Raw genomic sequence first — 17,909 nt, forward strand, 5'->3', positions numbered from 1 at the left:
AATGTCAGAAGATAGGGAGTAATGTGCATCACACATTCCAAGGACATAAAATGTTTTCAAATGTCTGAAACCCAGAGATCTATGTTCATGATGAGAAGGGGAAGATATTGATTAGAGTCAGGGGAATGGCTGATGTATTTCAAAAGTTATATAAGCTCACTTTAAAGACCAGAAAAAGACAACACAAATGCTTTTATTTTTTTTACAGAAAATGTTTTAATAAATGTGTCTGATACAAAGAAATATATTTATACACAAATGTAATTTTGTTATACAGAACATAAATAACGAAACATTTCAGCTGGGATCTGAATTAGACTTTAACCTTGAAACATCAATTCAGTGTGAATAGTTCTATTTTTCAGGCAAAAGTACAACATATATGGTCCGTAAAAAATCTTCATATATTCTAAATGAAGTCACATCAAAAGCATCTTCAAGTGTTGGTCCATAATAATTGCTTTAAGATGTGCTATTGTATCTGTTACACTTTATTTTATTCAAGCTCTAATATCCGTGGTCAATTTTCTCCCCAATATAAGAGTTGTGAGTTAAATGTTAATCTTCTTTCCCATTGTTACCCTTAATGAAAGTGTATGTGTGTATTTAGCAAATATCATGTTGGAGATGTTGGAGCCTGCCTCTAGATAAAATATATTAGTTTACTTTTTTAAAGTTTTTTTTTTAATACAAAGGGTTAATGTGATTGAGAAACACTAGGTCTATACTGATTAAGATTTTTACAAAAAACTCAAATAATGCTCGCCGTACATTTTGGAAAAGGCTGTTGCATAAATATATTTGGTGCATTTTGTATTTTATTGAGTGCAAATTTATCAAGTATAAAATAAGAAAAGGAGGATTTTCAGAAAGCACGATATATTGTAATAAAAAAAATCCAAAATAAGAAAGAAAAAACAAACATATTTCATTGTTGAAAAATATGTGTGACATTTGTAATCCAGAGTAAAATGCACATGCGAAGTCACCCATTATTTTTAAACCTGGAGTGGTGACATTTTTTCATTCGTTTGTCTCGGCTCCAAGGCCAGTGTTAGTGCTGGCCAGAAACCAGGTTCAGATGGCAGGTTTTGCAGAGCAACTTCCCCTCCAATGGATAGCAGCCGCGTTCATTTGGTTCAGGAGAGAGCTGGATGACACACACCTGCAGACGATAAGAAAGACTTATCCACTGGTGATGATTAATGTGTGTTTGCACACCGGTCATTGTGTACAGTGCAGTTTGCTACACACTGTGTTCCTACCTCACATCTGTAGCAGTTCTCATGGTATGAGTTTCCCAGGCATTGAACATTATAGCTGTCAGTACCATCTTCTTTTGGAATGATTAGCTTGTTGCAGGCATTACACTTTGGAGCATACTTCCTTTATGGACAACATTTTAGAGAGAAAATAATATTAGATAAGTCGAGGCAACTTCATTTGCATAGCACCTTTCAAACATAGCCAGTTTAAAGTCATCAATACTCAAGGTGAGCATAATAAGAACAAATTCAACAGCAATTTGTTGATTTTCTTTCTTACACTTTTTACACAAATCCTCTTAAGTGAGTTGTGGATTGTTTTCATGCGATTTGCTTGACACAATTTTAACAATCATACCTGTAATAGTCCCGGAGGCAATACACCTCCCCAACTTCTCCCTGAGCAAAAGCTTGCTCTCCAATTTCCTGTTTACATGTTGCACAGGTAAAACAAGAAAGGTGGTACGCTCGCTCCAGTGCACGGATCACATGATCTGTGATAACCTCCCCACAGGCCCAGCAAAGCTCCAGACTAGCCTAAGAGAGAGAAAAAAGGGTTATGGAATACACTTCTCTCACAAAATAATAAAACAAAAATTCTACTGTTTAACCAAACCACTTAAATATCATATGTACGGTTTTTGAAGCTCATATTTTGGTATTTTTTAACCACGCCATGCAATGATAACACAACATTATTAACAACAGGTGACACGTTGGATAATCTTAAATTCTGTGCAAGCTAACTATAGCCACCTGGAAGGTATGGAAACACCCCTATTCAAATATGTAAAACATCAAAGCAGTCTTAAGAGAACAGTTAGCATTAACATAAAGCATGAATGATTAGAAGTAAATAAGAATCCAAAAACAATCAATCGTGCAGGGCAGTATCTACCTGGTAGCAGTCTTCACAGAGGGGGATTCCTGCTTTGTTGTAGTACTGTTTACCAGCCAGGGGAATGTGACAAGATCTACACTGAAAGCAACCATCATGGTACGTCCTGTTCAAGGCCTCTATTGCGGGTTCAGATAGAGCCACAGGTTTCCTGCAGAAGCCACACACCTCTGCAGAGTACACAAACATCAAATGTCAAAGCGGGTCATAATAATATGTGTATTGTCAAAGTGGAAGAGTGTGTAAATAGAGATCATGTTACCTCTACTCTCCCTGCTCGTGTCTTGCCCATTATTTTGGATCCCATGGGATTGTTCATCTTGTTTTAACCCACTAGATGGTGTGCTTGTTTCCACCTTAAATGAAAGGTGCATGCTTAATGTACAAGTCAACTGTAACCTAGAGCAGAAGTTGGCACTATTTATAAAATGCTTGATTTAAAAACAATAACAGAAAGTGGTCATGGTTGATGCTAGTAGAAAGGTAAAGGAAGACATAACCTCATAGAGGTCAAACTGGTTGTAGAATAAAATCAACTTTGCAGAAACAAATGCCTCTTGAGGATTTACAAATAAATATAATTACAAGATTTGGAGTATACAAGTATCTCATTAATCTGTCATTAATGAGAACTAAACATTTATCATGAAGATATCTACATTTTGGAAAGTGCTTTTATTTAAGTATTTTTTTTAAGTATCACTCTTTGTGTTTGAAGATTATGCATTAAGACCAATGCATAGTAAATACTTATATCGACAGTTGTAATCCTTCAATACTGGTGGATTTTTTTTAAGTGAAGTTTTGTGTTTAAAACAGTAAATGACAGTGGTCGACATGAACATTTTAGTGATGCAAATGTGACAGAGGTGTGCATACCTCTCTGTTGTAAACGGGCTGCTGGCCTGGGGTCAGAGAGCTGGAGGGAGGCGTCTGTGCAGGTGGAGGTGGAGGTGGTGGAAGTGCTGATTCTTCAGAGAGCGATGTTCCCAAAGATGAAGGAAGTGCTGCATCAGGAGGAGGAGCAGGGAAGAGCTCTGTTTGGCAGGAAACAATATTATTTTTAGTAAGTTGTAGGATCTTTTTCAAGTTAGAACTGAGGATAGTTGTAATAAGAAAATCAAAATATTATACACAAATATATATACATGTGCATACATACAGAAAATGCCACCCACCCAAAAAGTAAATTAGAAAAATAAGAAGAAGAAAGAAAAGAGAAATAAGTGCTAATTATAAAAGAAAAATAAAGGGAGAAAAAGATGCTTATGAAGTTATGTCTCCTAAATAAGTGTTTTGCTCCTCATAGTCAAACTAAAGTGAAAAAATGTCTGCATGTTTCAAGAAGATCGGTAGCAGCTGTTCCTTAGAGATACAACTTAAGTGTGAGAAAAGAGCTATGATTTCACCGATTAGCATTACATTTTTATAACTTTGTCAGATGAATGTTGGAAAGTTAAAAACTTGACACAGAACCAGGTAACTAGTATGCTGCTGATGGTTCTGAGATTTTGGAAAGACAGGTCTAAAACTTGCAAAACAATAGTTTACACTGATACAAATATATTATCATGAATACCTGCAGGCCCTCTATCATCTTCTTGAATCTTTCCTCTGCTGGGTTCAGGTTGGGCAGGTTTGGGGCTCTTGGGGTCTGAATGTCTGACTGAGGCCTCCTGACGAGTCTGGCCTTTGCTCTCTAAACTGCCCTCAGACTCAGACTGTGAGTTGTCCTCTTTCTTAAGTCTGCTGACGGGGATGTTGTCACTCGGGCTGACTCGTACAGCAGTTTGAGGCTTGTCTCTGGCCGGGGCGCTGTGAGCTTTGAGGACGGGCTGCTGCGGTGTCACGGTGGCTCGGTGAGGAGGCGCCAGAGTGATGAAGACAGAGGACACCATCCTTTTTGATGTAGCTGCTGATGCCATGGCTGTATACAACCCACATACAGCCTAAAAGGAGGACAGAACAAGTATGATGTACATTGCTTGCAATATGTAATGTTCAATAGTCCTTCAGAAACACTTCACAGACTCAACACATTACTTGATTTGTTTAGGTACCTTGGAGTGTAAGAAAAACAGCATACCAATAGTGGCCATGGCATTGTGTCCCTATTATCTCAATAATACTGAATCTAATTGTACACACCCTCTCAGTCAACTTTGTGGGAGTGCTCACTCTCACTTCAGAGAGGTAAACTCACACACTTACAGCTCTCATTAGTCAAAATGAATGGTTCTACAGGCAGAAAGCACAAACCTGGATCAACAGTTTTCTTAAAACCCACTCACTCTGTCTGTAAGCTGCCCTTACATACCTGGGAGAAAATGCGGTTTGAAGACAGCTCTGTCTTTTCTTCTTTCTCCTTCCCTGCTCTGTATCTCAGAACTTCTGGTTTGTTTTCCCTCCTGTGAGCTGCCACTGAGAGAAGGCTTTACTCGGGCGACTATCAGCAGAAGGCCACTCCTTTTCCTTCTGCACCTCCCTCCAACTCTCTCGTCCGTCGACCCCTCCTCCTTCTCTGGCCGAATGACAATACCTCCTCCCCTCCCGACCGTAAAAGGTGAACAGTTAATCTCGAGCAAAGTGCAGTAAAAAACATGACACATTCATGCATTATGAAAACTTGGCTGGCTCACACCAACACAAACACACACACACCAACACACACATGCACAAAGACACACAAAGAGAGTCATGCAACAGTTGGGTAATCCAACAAAAACACACAGTCAGACTTTTTTACAATGTAATATACAGTATCATAAAGTATCTCATAAGGTTTTCGCCCTTAGATAGGCACCAGCCACCTCCCACTTCTTTATCTTATTGCATGCCAGCAGGATGTGACTGTACCTGCCTTTTCCAGCAACTCTCTATCTCACTGTCCTCTTTCTCTCTCCTGTGCAGCTCTGCCTTATTGTTCTGTCAGCTTTATTTTCCCGACCTCCCTCATTGAGTCTGCCTCCTTTTTTCTTCTCCCTCTTTCCTTCTTCCCTTCCCCCACTACATTATATCACTTAAGCCTTGACTCACTATCAGTGTCACATGGCATTGCTTCCATTTGTGCCCCACCGACGTCTGATAATATGTGGGGGGCTTCATCAGACTCTCCTGGTGGAGCTTTCGTGGTTGAAGGCGGCCGTATAGGAGCAGCAGCAGCATTACAGTGCAATGAATCAGGGCATTGTGCAGGAGGAGATATTGGTGTATTAGGAGAGGATGGGGGGGGGGGGGGGGGGGCATTGAGTGATGTCTGTGAGAGCTATGAAAAAGCTGCTTTGTTGTGTTTGCTGCCCTCCACTAGAGAAACATATCAGGTCTGCTGATCAGCAAATATTGGGATGGGTTTCCTGAGGCAAACCCTCTACGCTCAAAAGGGAGGATGGAGTGAGAATAAAAGTGATCGATGTGGGTCAGAGTGGAAGAAGAGTGAGGGAGGGTTAACAGGAGACGGGCTGAGGGGAGTGATGGGGGTCTCTGTTGTTCCTGCTCTGTGGAAAGGAATGCTGCGGTGATGTCACGGCTGCAGGAGGGAGCATGCCTACCGATGACACAATCCCCAGACCTCTACGCTCCGCCCCCACCCCCCTACAGCCAAGATCCTCATTAAACCCTCTGAACCTCCTCAATGCTTCTACAGAATTAAGTTTCAGTTCACTTTCCAGCATCCCAAAATAATGTTGTACTTTAATCCGGAGTTTTGTGTCTACTTTGGTGAGAACAATGGATACAGAATGCAGGGAAATGAAGAGAAAGCAACAGGAAGAGGCCCAGTAGATATAAAAACAATGATGATTGCATGTTGTTGATGTTGATTTCCTGATTGCAAACATCTGCAGGGGTAGAAAAAATACTTCTCAAGGAGAAACGCTGTTAGTTTAGCCAAACACCACAAGTGAGAGCAGGATTACTGCTTTGAGTAACATGCATGGGAGTACTTCAGTAATAAAGTTTGGGGAAATGGTGAGAGCTGGAGGCCAAGATAATGTGCCCTATAGTCCCTTCTAAGGGTCTACTGCCAAAAACCAAGGCTGCATTCTCCAAAATGCAACTGGATAGGGTCTTTCATAGGACGTCCCCCCTTCCAAAAATAGTTTACAAAGTTCCTTTCAAAGGCACAGGATATCATTTATACTTCTGCATCATACTTCTTACGTTGACGAGTAACTCATATCATGTGGAATATTAGTGGAGTGTCCCTTTAACTAGTAGTAACGTATGGTTCCTGTAATTGGACATTTGGTACCAATACGGCACCCTGATGTTTAAAATGTACCTACTCTCCAATTTCTGTGCTACTCATCAAAATCTTTTAAAGGTTTTATTCATAAAGGAAGTGTTTCTGAAATAATGTCTTCAAAGTGTGAAGTTGTTTAGAAGATCTAATTACATTACATGTTACTTGTTAGACGCTTTTTTTTTTAATATGTAATAATTATAATTAGTGTGTCAAAAATGCATCAAAAGGCTACTTTATTAATTGTAAAATATTTACAATCCCTGACCAAAAATGTGTGCAGACCCACAGTTAGGAAGATCTGCTTTTGTTGCTCTGCCCCACATACTGTACTTTAAATATGCTGTTGTATGAACCTTGGCACCATTGAACACGAGGGAGGCGGTGGAGGTCTTATCTGTTTACAGTGTGGACATTTCATCAGCTTATCAAATAACTTTTAAAAGTACTTTTGTGTTTGGTACAATTATGCTGTTACTATAGAAAAATTATCTGTAATGCAATATATTTAATAAGCAACTTGACAATCCCTTTATCATAACAAAAGTATCAATAATAACAGAAACATCTCCACATCTTCCAGTTCATACTGAAAAGCAGCAGCTAAATGGTGCAAAATGCTCCTCTTGCCTTCAGTTTAAAAATAATAATACCAATAACAGTTAGTCTACAATTAGCGCCATCAAGTGTGTATTCTTTTATTATGTAAACAGTGTTATTAGGATTAATTGAAATTCGAGGTAGTGTCCGGTTTCGTGGTAGATTTTGGGTGCTCCATCAACTGTCATCTGATGATGTGTCCATCCTACGATCCTTCATTTTGTGATTGAAGTTCGGTTGATATTTTCTTACGTGTGTAGCTTCTTCTTCCTAAAAGTGAAGCATGACAAAATGTAATTTTCAGATTTCTCAAAATGACTTACAAGTAGCACAACAGTTCTTTAATACAGAAATAGTTATACTCGATAAATCGCAGTCCAAAAAGGGAACATCAAATATGTAAAATCCCTGAGTGAAGAGTTGATTCACACAGACCTGTAACGAGGCTCTCAACAGATCCTGAGAGGGCAGCAGGCTGACCGCTTCCCCCAGAAAAGTGATGAGGACGTGGAGCACATCGGACCAGTTGCCCACGGTCAGCACCAGCACCAGCAGGGCTCCCAGCCGCAGCACCACAGTGTGAAACAGAGCTTCTGTGCCGGGCTTACGCTGCTGATCCTCTGTTCAAAATAAACAACAAAACGTATACAACAGTATAATAACATTAATTATTGTGTTTTTTGTGGTATTTTATGGCCTAATTTTCTATGTATTGTTTTATTGGAGCCATTTTTAGGTGCATCCCTTATGGCCTACTGTTAGAAATGTAACAATATTAAACAAGGTTATCTGATCTCATTAAAGAAAACGAGAAATCTTCTTAAAGACCATTTTCCTGACCTCTATACAAGGCTAGACAATCACCTTGGACGTAGACCACCAGGATGGAGTAGCAAAGCGTCAATGGAGTCCAAAACTTGAGTGCATCCTTCTGGGACAGGAAGTGGTCATAAACCGTGGCGGTGGAAGCCACAGCTGCTAGAGCGAAGACCAAGACGACCGCTCTTTGCAGTGAAGCCAGTATGGTGTGTCCGGAGGCCAGGAGGGTGATGCACTTCCCACAGTGACGCTCTGTGCTATGAAGTGGGTAGAGTCTGGCCACATGGCTCCACAGACTGTGGCTGACACTTGCCAGTGCCCAGCTGAAAGCAGCTGCCAGAAAGAGGCTGAGGGAGCTGTGTGGAGCCCCCTGATGGAGGTAGCCCAGAGCACAGGAGAGCCCACAACCCAGAGTGAACTGGCTCTGGATCAGCAGCAGCTCCAGGCTTCTGCCATCAGCACCCTGAGTTCACATTGGTTTAGGAGTTTGGATGAAAATAGGTTAGACAAGCATTGGAAATATCTACACTGTGTTAGGGTGTCATTTCATATGTGTCCCCCTGCTTCCACTCCAACTGCTATTTATTAAATGTTTTACTTTATTATTTTCCCCTTTGGTTGGTTGTTTGTTTGTTCACCATGTAAAGTGGCCTAGGGTCCCTGAAAGGCGCTATACAAATGTCATCTATTATTATTATATTTAAAAATCACAAAAAACACAAAGCATGTTTTCTGGTAATTCAATAAAAAGTTAAATAAACACATGGTAAAGCCATATTCAGTTCAACTCTGTGTGAATAAAAAACTACTTGAAAGTACTTTATCATTTACAAATCTTAGAGCAGAATGAACTGAAATTAAAGAGAAACATAAGCATAACCTATTTTTTTTTCAAACAATATATAAAAAAGAAATATGATAGATTATTTTATATTGTTAGGGTAATAATGCCCCCCTAAAAGAAGACACATACACATATAACAAGTCTAAATCAATGCGTTATCTGTTCATGTGTTTGGGACACTCACCAGTCGTGCTGTTGCCCAGGAAGAAACAGCTCTGAGAGAAAACTCCAGCACGATCAGAGGAAACCCTCGACCCCACCAGAGACAGAAGGACCGTCAGGAACCAGAACTGGAGAGATGTGGTCCAGTTTCCTCTCAGACGACTGCCAGTTGAGGAGGAGTTCTGTTTGCTTTCAGTTTCAGTCTCAGAATCACTGTGTGGATGGGGATAATTAGACAAAAAATGCACATATACACATATAAACACATACATACATTACACAGTTTTCTCCTTTCAAATAACTCACCTGCATGTTTGAATAAAGTTGTAGACTCTCAACAAGTTGCACAGCACTGCTATACCACAGGCACCCACAACACCTTTGAAGCATAAATAACACCACAGCCAACAAATAAGTATCCAAAGAAAGTACTCTACCCAAAGTCTGATTTTTATTGCGATGAAGATATAAACATACGATCGACTCACCTTGAAAAAAACAGTCTAGTGGGTTGGAATCTAAAATAATCCATTCAAAAATTCCCAGGATCCAGGAGAAGGGAAAGAACATTTTTATGGTTTCCTTATAATATACAGTAGATACCGTGCTATGATCACCCACCCATGCTTTTCAATCTAAAAACCTGTTTAGAAACTACAAGTCAGTTAATGCTGAGTGCCAAACCTTCACGCTGCCTTTATTTCCTCCCCTTAGTGAGCTCCATGTTTAAGGTCCAAAGGTCAAATGTGATTGGAGTTCGTTCGTCATTCTAATCATTAGCTGATCAAAGAGGCTGAAATCCTCTCAAAAACGAGGCTAACAGATCCCTGTTTAACCAGATTAAATAGAATCACCCTTTGCTTACAATGCATCTTAGATATTATGTAATTAAAAGATGCTGCAATTATGTCCAAGAGGATACAAACGAATGTATTAAATACTTTTCATACAAAACAACTTATTATTGTTAATATTCAAAGGCTTGAAGTACTTTTAGGTTACAATTCTGTACATTATATAATGTGTTTTTACTGTATTTATTCATAAAAAGTATTTTAATTTGTTTTGTAAAGCACTTTGAATTGTCGCGTACAGAAAAGTGCTATATAAATAAGCTTGCCTTGCCTTGCCTTGCCTTACATAAAAACCTCAATTTGATATGTCAGCAAATAAAAACATTCCCATCCGATGTTTTTTTTCACATTTAACAGACAAGGCAAATAGAATGATTTAACCTGCAACAAATCACAACAGCCACACTGGGAGATACATATAATACAGAGCTCGTGTTTTAATAATCCAGGCTTGTGTTTTTATCTCATCTGAACTGAATTAATATGACTGCGAGCCATCAGGACTCTCTCCTCTCTTTTTAGCTTTACTGCCAGCAGACACATGCAATTCATTTTGAGGTATTAAAGGCAAAACTTGGTAGTTTAACAGCATACATTTAAATATATTTAAGAAATTGTAGGAAGCCCTGAAAACATTAGTTTGAGTCTGTGCAACATGTTTCAAACTTTATGAAGCATTTAATGCTGATCCATCTTCTTTTCTTCAAACACAGGGAGTGTCACTTAAATTGTTCCACGTAAAATACGCTCATTCTTGTTCTGAGAAAATGTTAGAAGAGAAGATTGATATGACTCGTCTGTGAGAAGGTCCGATATTCAGTGCTAAGGTTAGAGTAGCCGAATGGAGTCAGTGGTTCAGGATGTTTCAGCCTTGTTAGTCCTTCACTGTCTGTTGCCTCAACAGATCCCAGAACAGCATGCTGAGCATTGTGTGTGGGGCCAAGCGCAGGAAGACAGGGCCCATGCCTTTATAAAAGCCCCTCAGGCCCTCAGCCTGGCACACCTTCAGCATACAATCTGAAAATCCATGGTACAGACGCCCCTGAAAGATGGATCAGAAAATAGTGTTAGGTTGATTTGGCCAGAATACTTATAAAAAACGTTTTTGTGCCATTATTTAGCGCAAGAACACATTTTTATGAAAAGAGCATCTATTTGATTTAGTCATTATTCTATTGCTATTTTAATGCAAAATTATTTATTTTCATTTACTTTGAAGCACAAAACACAATTGAAATAGATGTTTTGCACAAATCTCTACGGAGAAACTAAGCGTTACACATCTGTTGATTAAATCAACTAATTCATTAATCAACAAAAGAGTGTTAATCAACTAAGACTTTCTTTAGTCGAGGACTTAACATAGGTTATTTAAACTCACCCTACGAAACTCATCCACGGGCTGATTGTATAGTCGTGTACTGATGACGTCAAAAGGTGTCATGCTGACGGCGACAGCTACTCCACTGATCATGGCGGCTATCAAAGTCGTGAGCCAGCTGTTAGGACTAACCCACTACATAAAATAAAATAAATGGATTACAAACAGATGTTGACTTGTTTACGTTTTGGCTGATGGATTGACGACAACTGTTAAATAAGTGTTATAAAACTGTCAGCTGTTTATCTCCTCTACCTGGGAATGTGACACCCATTCCTTGGCTGACGTGAAGGTTGCCAGTTGAGCAGCTGATCCCATCATGACCCGAGGCACGGCCCCATTCACACCCCTCCACAGACCAATTACACCGTCTCTTCTATATATGGTAACAAAGGCATCAGACACTCCCTGAAAAGAAGAAAACAAAGGCATTGGTGTGCTGGAAGTAACAGGTAATAGCACTTAATGATACGGTGTATATCATGTGGTGGTAGATGTTGATAGAAATATGTTGAATAATGGATTGAAAAGCCTTTTCCAATGCATATATTGTTTCATATCAGCGCACTGTATGTAGTCTGACTATAACAGCAGTGCAATGCCGTTTGTGTAAAAACGTTTCTTGATGGCATTGAGACCACTGGATCTCGTGATCAGAGCTGTATTTGTATTCATTCATCCCTACAATTTACAGACATTAAAATCAGTATATAGAGTATCTAGATATAGTGTTATCGCATTGTCTTCCTAAATTACAGGAAAAATAAAGAAGGCTTTTCATTTTTACATTTTTTATGTAAAACGCATACTATTTTCCTAAGCATTTGATGACATGTTTACTATGACATCCTTTCAGATGAAACAACGAATAATGTATTCATGTGTCTTACCAGGTGGTTATGCTGGTGGCCTACTGCTATGGCCTCCATAGTCTGAGCCTGCAGGTGGGTCTTCACCTGTAGGGAACAATGAAGCACAAATGATTCATCAGCATTCAGCCAGTATTAAATCCTAGGCCATAAAAAACAGACTAATTATTGTCCATACGTCAGTTAATGTCCGTGTCAGATGCAACAATGACAGGTAACTCTGCTAATAATGACCAGGTTTGAGTCACATAACATAAACTTGTTGCGAGAAATAAATTCCTCAGTAGTCCTCAATTGAGTCCCTAAAGATCAAACGGCAGTAATATCATGCACAAAACCAAAATGGCTCTCCAGTTGATCTTAAGTTTCAATAAAAATGACCTTCAGCCCTGCGTCCTTCACTCACTGCCAGCACCAAGCAGCCACACGATACTGTATATTTCTGGCAGCAGTGGGTAGGTGGAAGCGGAGTGTGGAGTATATTTAGTGACCTAGATATAGTCAAATGTGTTGTCAAAACTATTTTGTCTTTCCATGACGGTGCAAAAGGTTGGGTAACGTTTCCATGACGGTGCAAAGATGGTTCAAATGTATTGACTGTCATCTGAGAAAGAATCACAACAACACTTCTCCTGCCGTTTAAAAGACATGCAGAGGACATTCATAAATTGCAATTCAAGAAACAGAGACAGACAGGTGTGAATGTCTAAACATTTTGAGTCTCGTCTTGTTTTATAGATGTACTTAAAGCTGAAAGGGACCTGGATGTGAGCCGGTGGTTAATCAAAAAATATTTTACTCATCCATGTGGACAAGTATAGGAGTCATCCTTAGATCATAGTTTTATCTTGTATTCTTTCCAAAGTAGATGTCATTAAAACCTTATCTGTGATTAAGCTGAGTACCACATACACCCATATAATGTCTCTTGCCTCACGAGCACTCATGCTGGATTAAAATAGATGTAGGACATTTGAGACCTCTTTGAAATTGAGCTTGTTGGCTTTCCTTTCTCTCATTATGTTGAGTTACAATACCTTTGTTGAAGCTAAATGCTTGTGGTTTGCAATGTCACCTTTTAATTTCCTAGAGTCTCTAAAAGTACAATGGGAGCCAGAGCCTTTTCTTATCAAGCTCCACTTTTGTGGAATCAGCTTCCAGTTTGTGTTCGGGCGGCAGACACCCTATCCGTTTTTAAGAGTGCGCTTAAGACCTTCCTTTTTGATAAAGCTTATAGTTAGGGCTGATTAGATTCAGCCCCTAGTTTTGCTGCTATAGGCTTAGACTGTCGGGGGACACCTTACTTCTTCCTTCTCTCTGTCTGTAGCTGTGTACTCTCATGTTCCGAATAACCCAGCTTCCCCAAATTTCTTTTTGGTGTCTATATACGCCGGGATCCGGAGTCATGGCTGATCGTGTTGCTGTGGTCCTGAGTCCTGGATCGCGAGCCCTGGATCTTGAGTCGTGGCTGTGCCTGCTGCTGTGGTCCTGGATCATAAGTCCTGGATGGATATCCTCGTGGATTCATCTTCTTATTATAGACATGCATTTCCAAACATTTGGACTACCTATGTTGCAAATGTATTATCTTTTCAATTTACACACGGCATCTATTGCACGTCTGTCTGTCCTGGGAGAGGGATCCCTCCTCTGTTGCTCTCCCTGAGGTTTCTCCCATGTTCCCCTTTAAACTGTGGGTTTTCTCCAGAAGTTTTTCCTTGTACGATGTGAGGGTCTAAGGACAGAGGGTGTCGTATTGTCATACTGATATTCTGTACAAACTGTGAAGTCCACTGAGACAAATGTAACATTAGTGATATTGGGCTATATAAATAAACATTGATTGATTGATTGATTGATTGATTGATTGATTCCAAATGTATTTTTATACCTTTTTCCAAATAATTTATTATTAGGTTGTTTCAAAACGGACCATGTACAGTTCAAAAAATAAAAGTTACCACCATAATTTCATAGCCTGAAACTAAATTGCATCTGTAGTTCCTTGGCAGGTCACAAGTAAAATACATTTAAAAAAACAGTACAGAATTAAAGCATACTACAAAGATATATAATAAACCCATGAGACACAGTAAAAACAAAACCCAACAGCATGTCAAAAATGTGTGCTTGTCAGATAAAAGTCATGAAGACCATAAAACAGACTTTGGTATTGGTTTTAAAAGTCCTGATAGCTCTGCAGCTCCTCATCATCAGGCAGGATGTTCCACTCGTCTGTGATTTAACTGATTTCACAATAAGATGATTGCCTAAGTGTTTGAAATGGTATGGTACAATCTCACAAAGAGGTTATTTTTGAGGATCTGATAGACTTTACTGAGTGAGTATACACAAAGTCACAGATTAGAGGAGGGGCCAATCCATTTAAAATGTTATACATCATGCACAGGATTGAATATAATCTTAATTACTCAAATCTCAATAGATTGTAATAGAAGGTGTTTCTGTCCCCATTTATTTTACTCAGATAATTTGCTGTTGTTTTCATTGTTTCCTCTTTAAACTCCTTTAGAAGCTTTCCTCTTTATATTTTCCTTTAGTGACAGAGAAGTTATCGTTGTGTCTAAATGTTTTTCTAACTTCATACAATTCTCAGATCCCATTTTTTCTCCTGTCCGTGCTGGTCTTGAAAATAATACTTTCTAAAGCGATTTAATTAGAAAGAGCATCATCCAGATTTACAGTTGAACCTTTCCTTTACTACAGAAACGCACCAACGCACTAACGCAATAGTGACTGATATGAATGACCTTTGGACAGCTCTTGCTTTATCGTGTTACGCAAGCATTGTGTGTAAATGAACAATGTAATCTAACTTCACTTTATAGTGGCTGTCGCTAATGCGCTTACAAAGCTGACAAATGCATTTTGTTGCTACACCAGGTGCAAACATGGTCTGATGGTTGAGGTCATAGAACAGCTGTATTCAAACTGCATGGTCTGTTTGAGTAAAAAGAGTGTTACACTAAACCCTTTTGCATAATTTATCTGAAGCTTAACACAAAGAGTAATTAATTACACATATCGTCTTTTCACATGAGCTCACGCCTTCTTTAAGTCAGTGGTTGACAACAGTGGCTGTTAATTATTTAACTTATTTGGTTTTCTTTAACGTGTTTCAGATGTAGTGTAACCTAATCTAACGAGCCACCATTGTGGTACATGGGGTTTCAATTTCCTATTACTTCTAGTTTTTGACCTTAAGGGTTCACACAGACACCCCCAAATGACCTCATGGAAGATATATTGTCCAACATTAAGAGGACTTATTTCAAATGTTTACAAAAAAGAGACAACTATAACCCAAGATTATGCTTCAACGGTAACATTAATCTTTTAGGTATGCATTTTTGATATATACAGTAGCTGGCCACAACATAGCATACACTACAATGGCTTGCAATACATACTGATTTAATCTAAAACATAAAGAGCTGAGCTATACTGATCAATAGTGACCAGGAGCTATCAATGGTTTCCAAAGAGAAAAACTGATGTCGTCTAATTAAAATGGGCAGTAAAACTTCAGGTAGATGTGTATTCATTTCCATTTCTATGCTCTGGCTGTGTTTTATTGTGTTGATGTGTGGATGAGGTTTTCTTTTTGTGAACCCTGGCAGCAAAACAAATGTCCCTTAGAGGGACAAGAAAAATGACCTTGAATTTTAACACAAAATACACAAGAGAGTCTGAAGAGGGTAAGATTCACTTCAAACTGCTCACACAAGAACTGCATTCTTTGATGAGGGGAACTTCTGAAATAGAGCTTGCTTTAAAGAAAGAAACTGTAGTAAACTTACCAGGTAGGCAGGAGAGGCAATGAAGGCCCCCAGGGCCCCGGCCACAGCCCCTGACAGCAGACTCCCCCCGTGGAAGGAGGTGACACCCAGAGATTCACAGTATGAGTAGAAGCCCAGCCTCACACCGTTCATCACACCCTGGTACATCAGCCCGACAGAGAGTCCCTTCTGCAGGCCCCGGAGCCCGTCTGTGCGGCCCACCACCCACAGGGCCTGCAGGGCCCCGCGGTAGTGTCTCTGGTAGGACCCCCGTGCACGCAGCTCTCCCTGAAGCTGCAGACGAGTCTTTACCACCTCCAGGGGGTTGGTGAAGACACAGGCAGCGCAGCAGGAGAAAGCTCCCAGAGCAAAGTCCAGAGGAGGCCAGACGGCCAGAGGGGGCCGCGAGGGGCCGAGGATGCTGCGGGGTCCCGCAGACACAGTGGATGCCATCCTGTGGGAAGGCTGGGCACCAAACACAGACTCTTCTGGTGAAGGTTTCAGCAGCTGACCATCTGTCATCCCTGGAAGTGAGTGTCCTGTCAGTGTGACTTCTCCCCCTTTAATCAGTTTGTTAGGGAACAGGGATTGTGTATCTCACTTAGTACAGAACAATGAAGTCAGTGATGATATCAGCTTTCGTGATAACTCATCTAACATAAGTTTGGTATGTGTCCCCTGCGACAATGCAGGTCAGTGAGCGCATTGGTGTACCTCTGTGGAGGCTTTCATTAGCTTCCTTGACTGTCAGTCTGTTCAACAGAGGCACCATCTGCAAGAGAATGTATTCATGTGTAAGTTATAAAAATAATCATTGTGAGGTTCAGGTGTGTTCACAAAAGGCTGGACAAAGAGTGCTTGTGCTTCAAGAGACAGACTGTGAGGTGTTGGAATGGAAACATTCAGGTATGAGCTCACATGGCAAACATATTTGAAGCCACTAAACCTGAACAACCGATAGAGGTCATCTTCAAGAGCAGACGATCTCGCACACTGAAGTTCACCTGACACTCACAAGCCACCAGCCACTATAGTCAAACTCATTCAAACCAACATTCAACTTCATTAAACCAACACGGTACAAGTGACACGTGCATACACACTCAAATAGAACAAACTACTCTCCTGAGCCTTTTGAAAGTTCTGAAAAATGTCTCTTGAATCTTGATACTTCATTCAGAAACTCACAGTGTTTGGTGATCCTCCTGTGCAGCTCCATTCCTCCTCTCTCCCCCATCATTGTAAACATGTGTCCTCAGAACATTCATTGTCAAAGTTCCCTCCCCTTCAGTCTCACCAGAGCCTATACGGTTTCCGTGCTGTCTGCCACATCATCACATCCCCGGGGCTGCACCAATCACAGCGCTCCGCTCCGCTCTGCCCCCGCACTGGACCTATGGGAGCTCTCTGGGTAAAAGGTTATTGTTGGTCAAAGGGGGGTGGGGGGTATGTCTGAGGGAAAGGAGACGATACTGACTTTCAGGTGTCTGAACAAGGTTAATCTGCTGGAGATAAATGAGGATAATCTTAGAAACAAAACAAATAAACTCGTGCTCTGTTTTACCTCTGAACCATTTGTTTAACTTAGTTATTTTCTTATGGTACCCAGACATTTTGTTGTATAAAACATTAAGAAAAACTTACTCACAACTGCTAGGTGTTTGTTTTTAAATTAGCTATAAATTATGACGAAAAAAAGACTCGTCTACTGTATGCAGAGCAGACACTTGAGGGCGCACTTCTACAGCTCTTTAATGATTTTGGGAAAAGAAGTCTTGAAATGTGTAACTCAACGACAAATCAAAAGATGGGTTGGTTCAGAGCCATTCTATCTGCTGGGTTGGTTATATTTTTGAACCATTTAAAAATAAGCAGAAAAGGATTTCCGTTTCAGCAACTTTTTGCAATTCAAATTAAATGTCAGTCCACGCATGAAAAAAAAATGACCTAATGCTAATGCTTGAACATTCAAAGACAATTTCATATACATTTGAGAGGTTTTAAATGCACAACTTACAATTGCTTATTGCAAATGTGAAAGAGGGGGATTCCAATAAAACTTTCTCAAAGCTAGTTTTCAAAGAAATCTATAAACCCAGTAGTGTTTAAATATTACCATTAAGCAGAGTCCTTTATAAATATCATATTTAGGTTTCCAGCTGCATGTAAAATCAATT

At 39.9% G+C, this 17,909-nt stretch overlaps 2 protein-coding genes and 1 pseudogene across 2 annotated transcripts; all 3 read right to left on the reverse strand.

Annotated features, from left to right (window-relative positions):
* Positions 1–191: 191 nt before the first annotated feature.
* Positions 192–4,911, reverse strand: fblim1 (filamin binding LIM protein 1). The gene is made up of 8 exons (XM_034139601.1): positions 4,481–4,911; positions 3,743–4,112; positions 3,043–3,200; positions 2,426–2,519; positions 2,164–2,333; positions 1,624–1,802; positions 1,266–1,386; positions 192–1,165 (listed from the first exon to the last, which is right to left on the reverse strand). The coding sequence occupies exons 2-8, from the start codon at positions 4,086–4,088 to the stop codon at positions 1,055–1,057; spliced, it is 1,179 nt and encodes a 392-aa protein (XP_033995492.1). The 5' UTR covers positions 4,089–4,112; positions 4,481–4,911; the 3' UTR covers positions 192–1,054.
* Positions 4,912–5,423: 512 nt separating this feature from the next.
* LOC117489993 lies at positions 5,424–9,419 on the reverse strand (annotated as a pseudogene).
* On the reverse strand, positions 9,245–17,160 carry slc25a34 (solute carrier family 25 member 34). Its single transcript, XM_034139604.1, has 6 exons — positions 16,921–17,160; positions 15,754–16,504; positions 11,954–12,019; positions 11,319–11,471; positions 11,064–11,198; positions 9,245–10,724 (listed from the first exon to the last, which is right to left on the reverse strand). Exons 2-6 carry the CDS (start codon positions 16,252–16,254, stop codon positions 10,557–10,559), a joined length of 1,023 nt encoding a protein of 340 aa, XP_033995495.1. The 5' UTR covers positions 16,255–16,504; positions 16,921–17,160; the 3' UTR covers positions 9,245–10,556.
* Between the last annotated feature and the right edge of the window lie 749 nt (positions 17,161–17,909).

This window comes from Trematomus bernacchii, unplaced genomic scaffold (genome assembly GCF_902827165.1).
Source record: "Trematomus bernacchii unplaced genomic scaffold, fTreBer1.1, whole genome shotgun sequence".
Classification (NCBI taxonomy): Eukaryota; Metazoa; Chordata; class Actinopteri; order Perciformes; family Nototheniidae; genus Trematomus; species Trematomus bernacchii.

Excerpts from the sequence above, each read along its gene's own strand:
- fblim1 (XM_034139601.1), bottom strand. The coding sequence starts at position 4,088 with ATGGCATCAGCAGCTACATCAAAAAGGATGGTGTCCTCTGTCTTCATC. Across the intron at positions 3,201-3,742 it reads AGATGATAGAGGGCCTGCAG|AGCTCTTCCCTGCTCCTCCT; the intron begins GTATTCATGATA and ends CCTGCCAAACAG. Across the intron at positions 2,334-2,425 it reads CACGAGCAGGGAGAGTAGAG|AGGTGTGTGGCTTCTGCAGG; the intron begins GTAACATGATCT and ends TGTACTCTGCAG.
- slc25a34 (XM_034139604.1), bottom strand. The coding sequence starts at position 16,254 with ATGACAGATGGTCAGCTGCTGAAACCTTCACCAGAAGAGTCTGTGTTT. Across the intron at positions 11,472-11,953 it reads GCCACCAGCATAACCACCTG|GGAGTGTCTGATGCCTTTGT; the intron begins GTAAGACACATG and ends TCTTCTTTTCAG. Across the intron at positions 10,725-11,063 it reads CCGTGGATGAGTTTCGTAGG|GGGCGTCTGTACCATGGATT; the intron begins GTGAGTTTAAAT and ends TCCATCTTTCAG.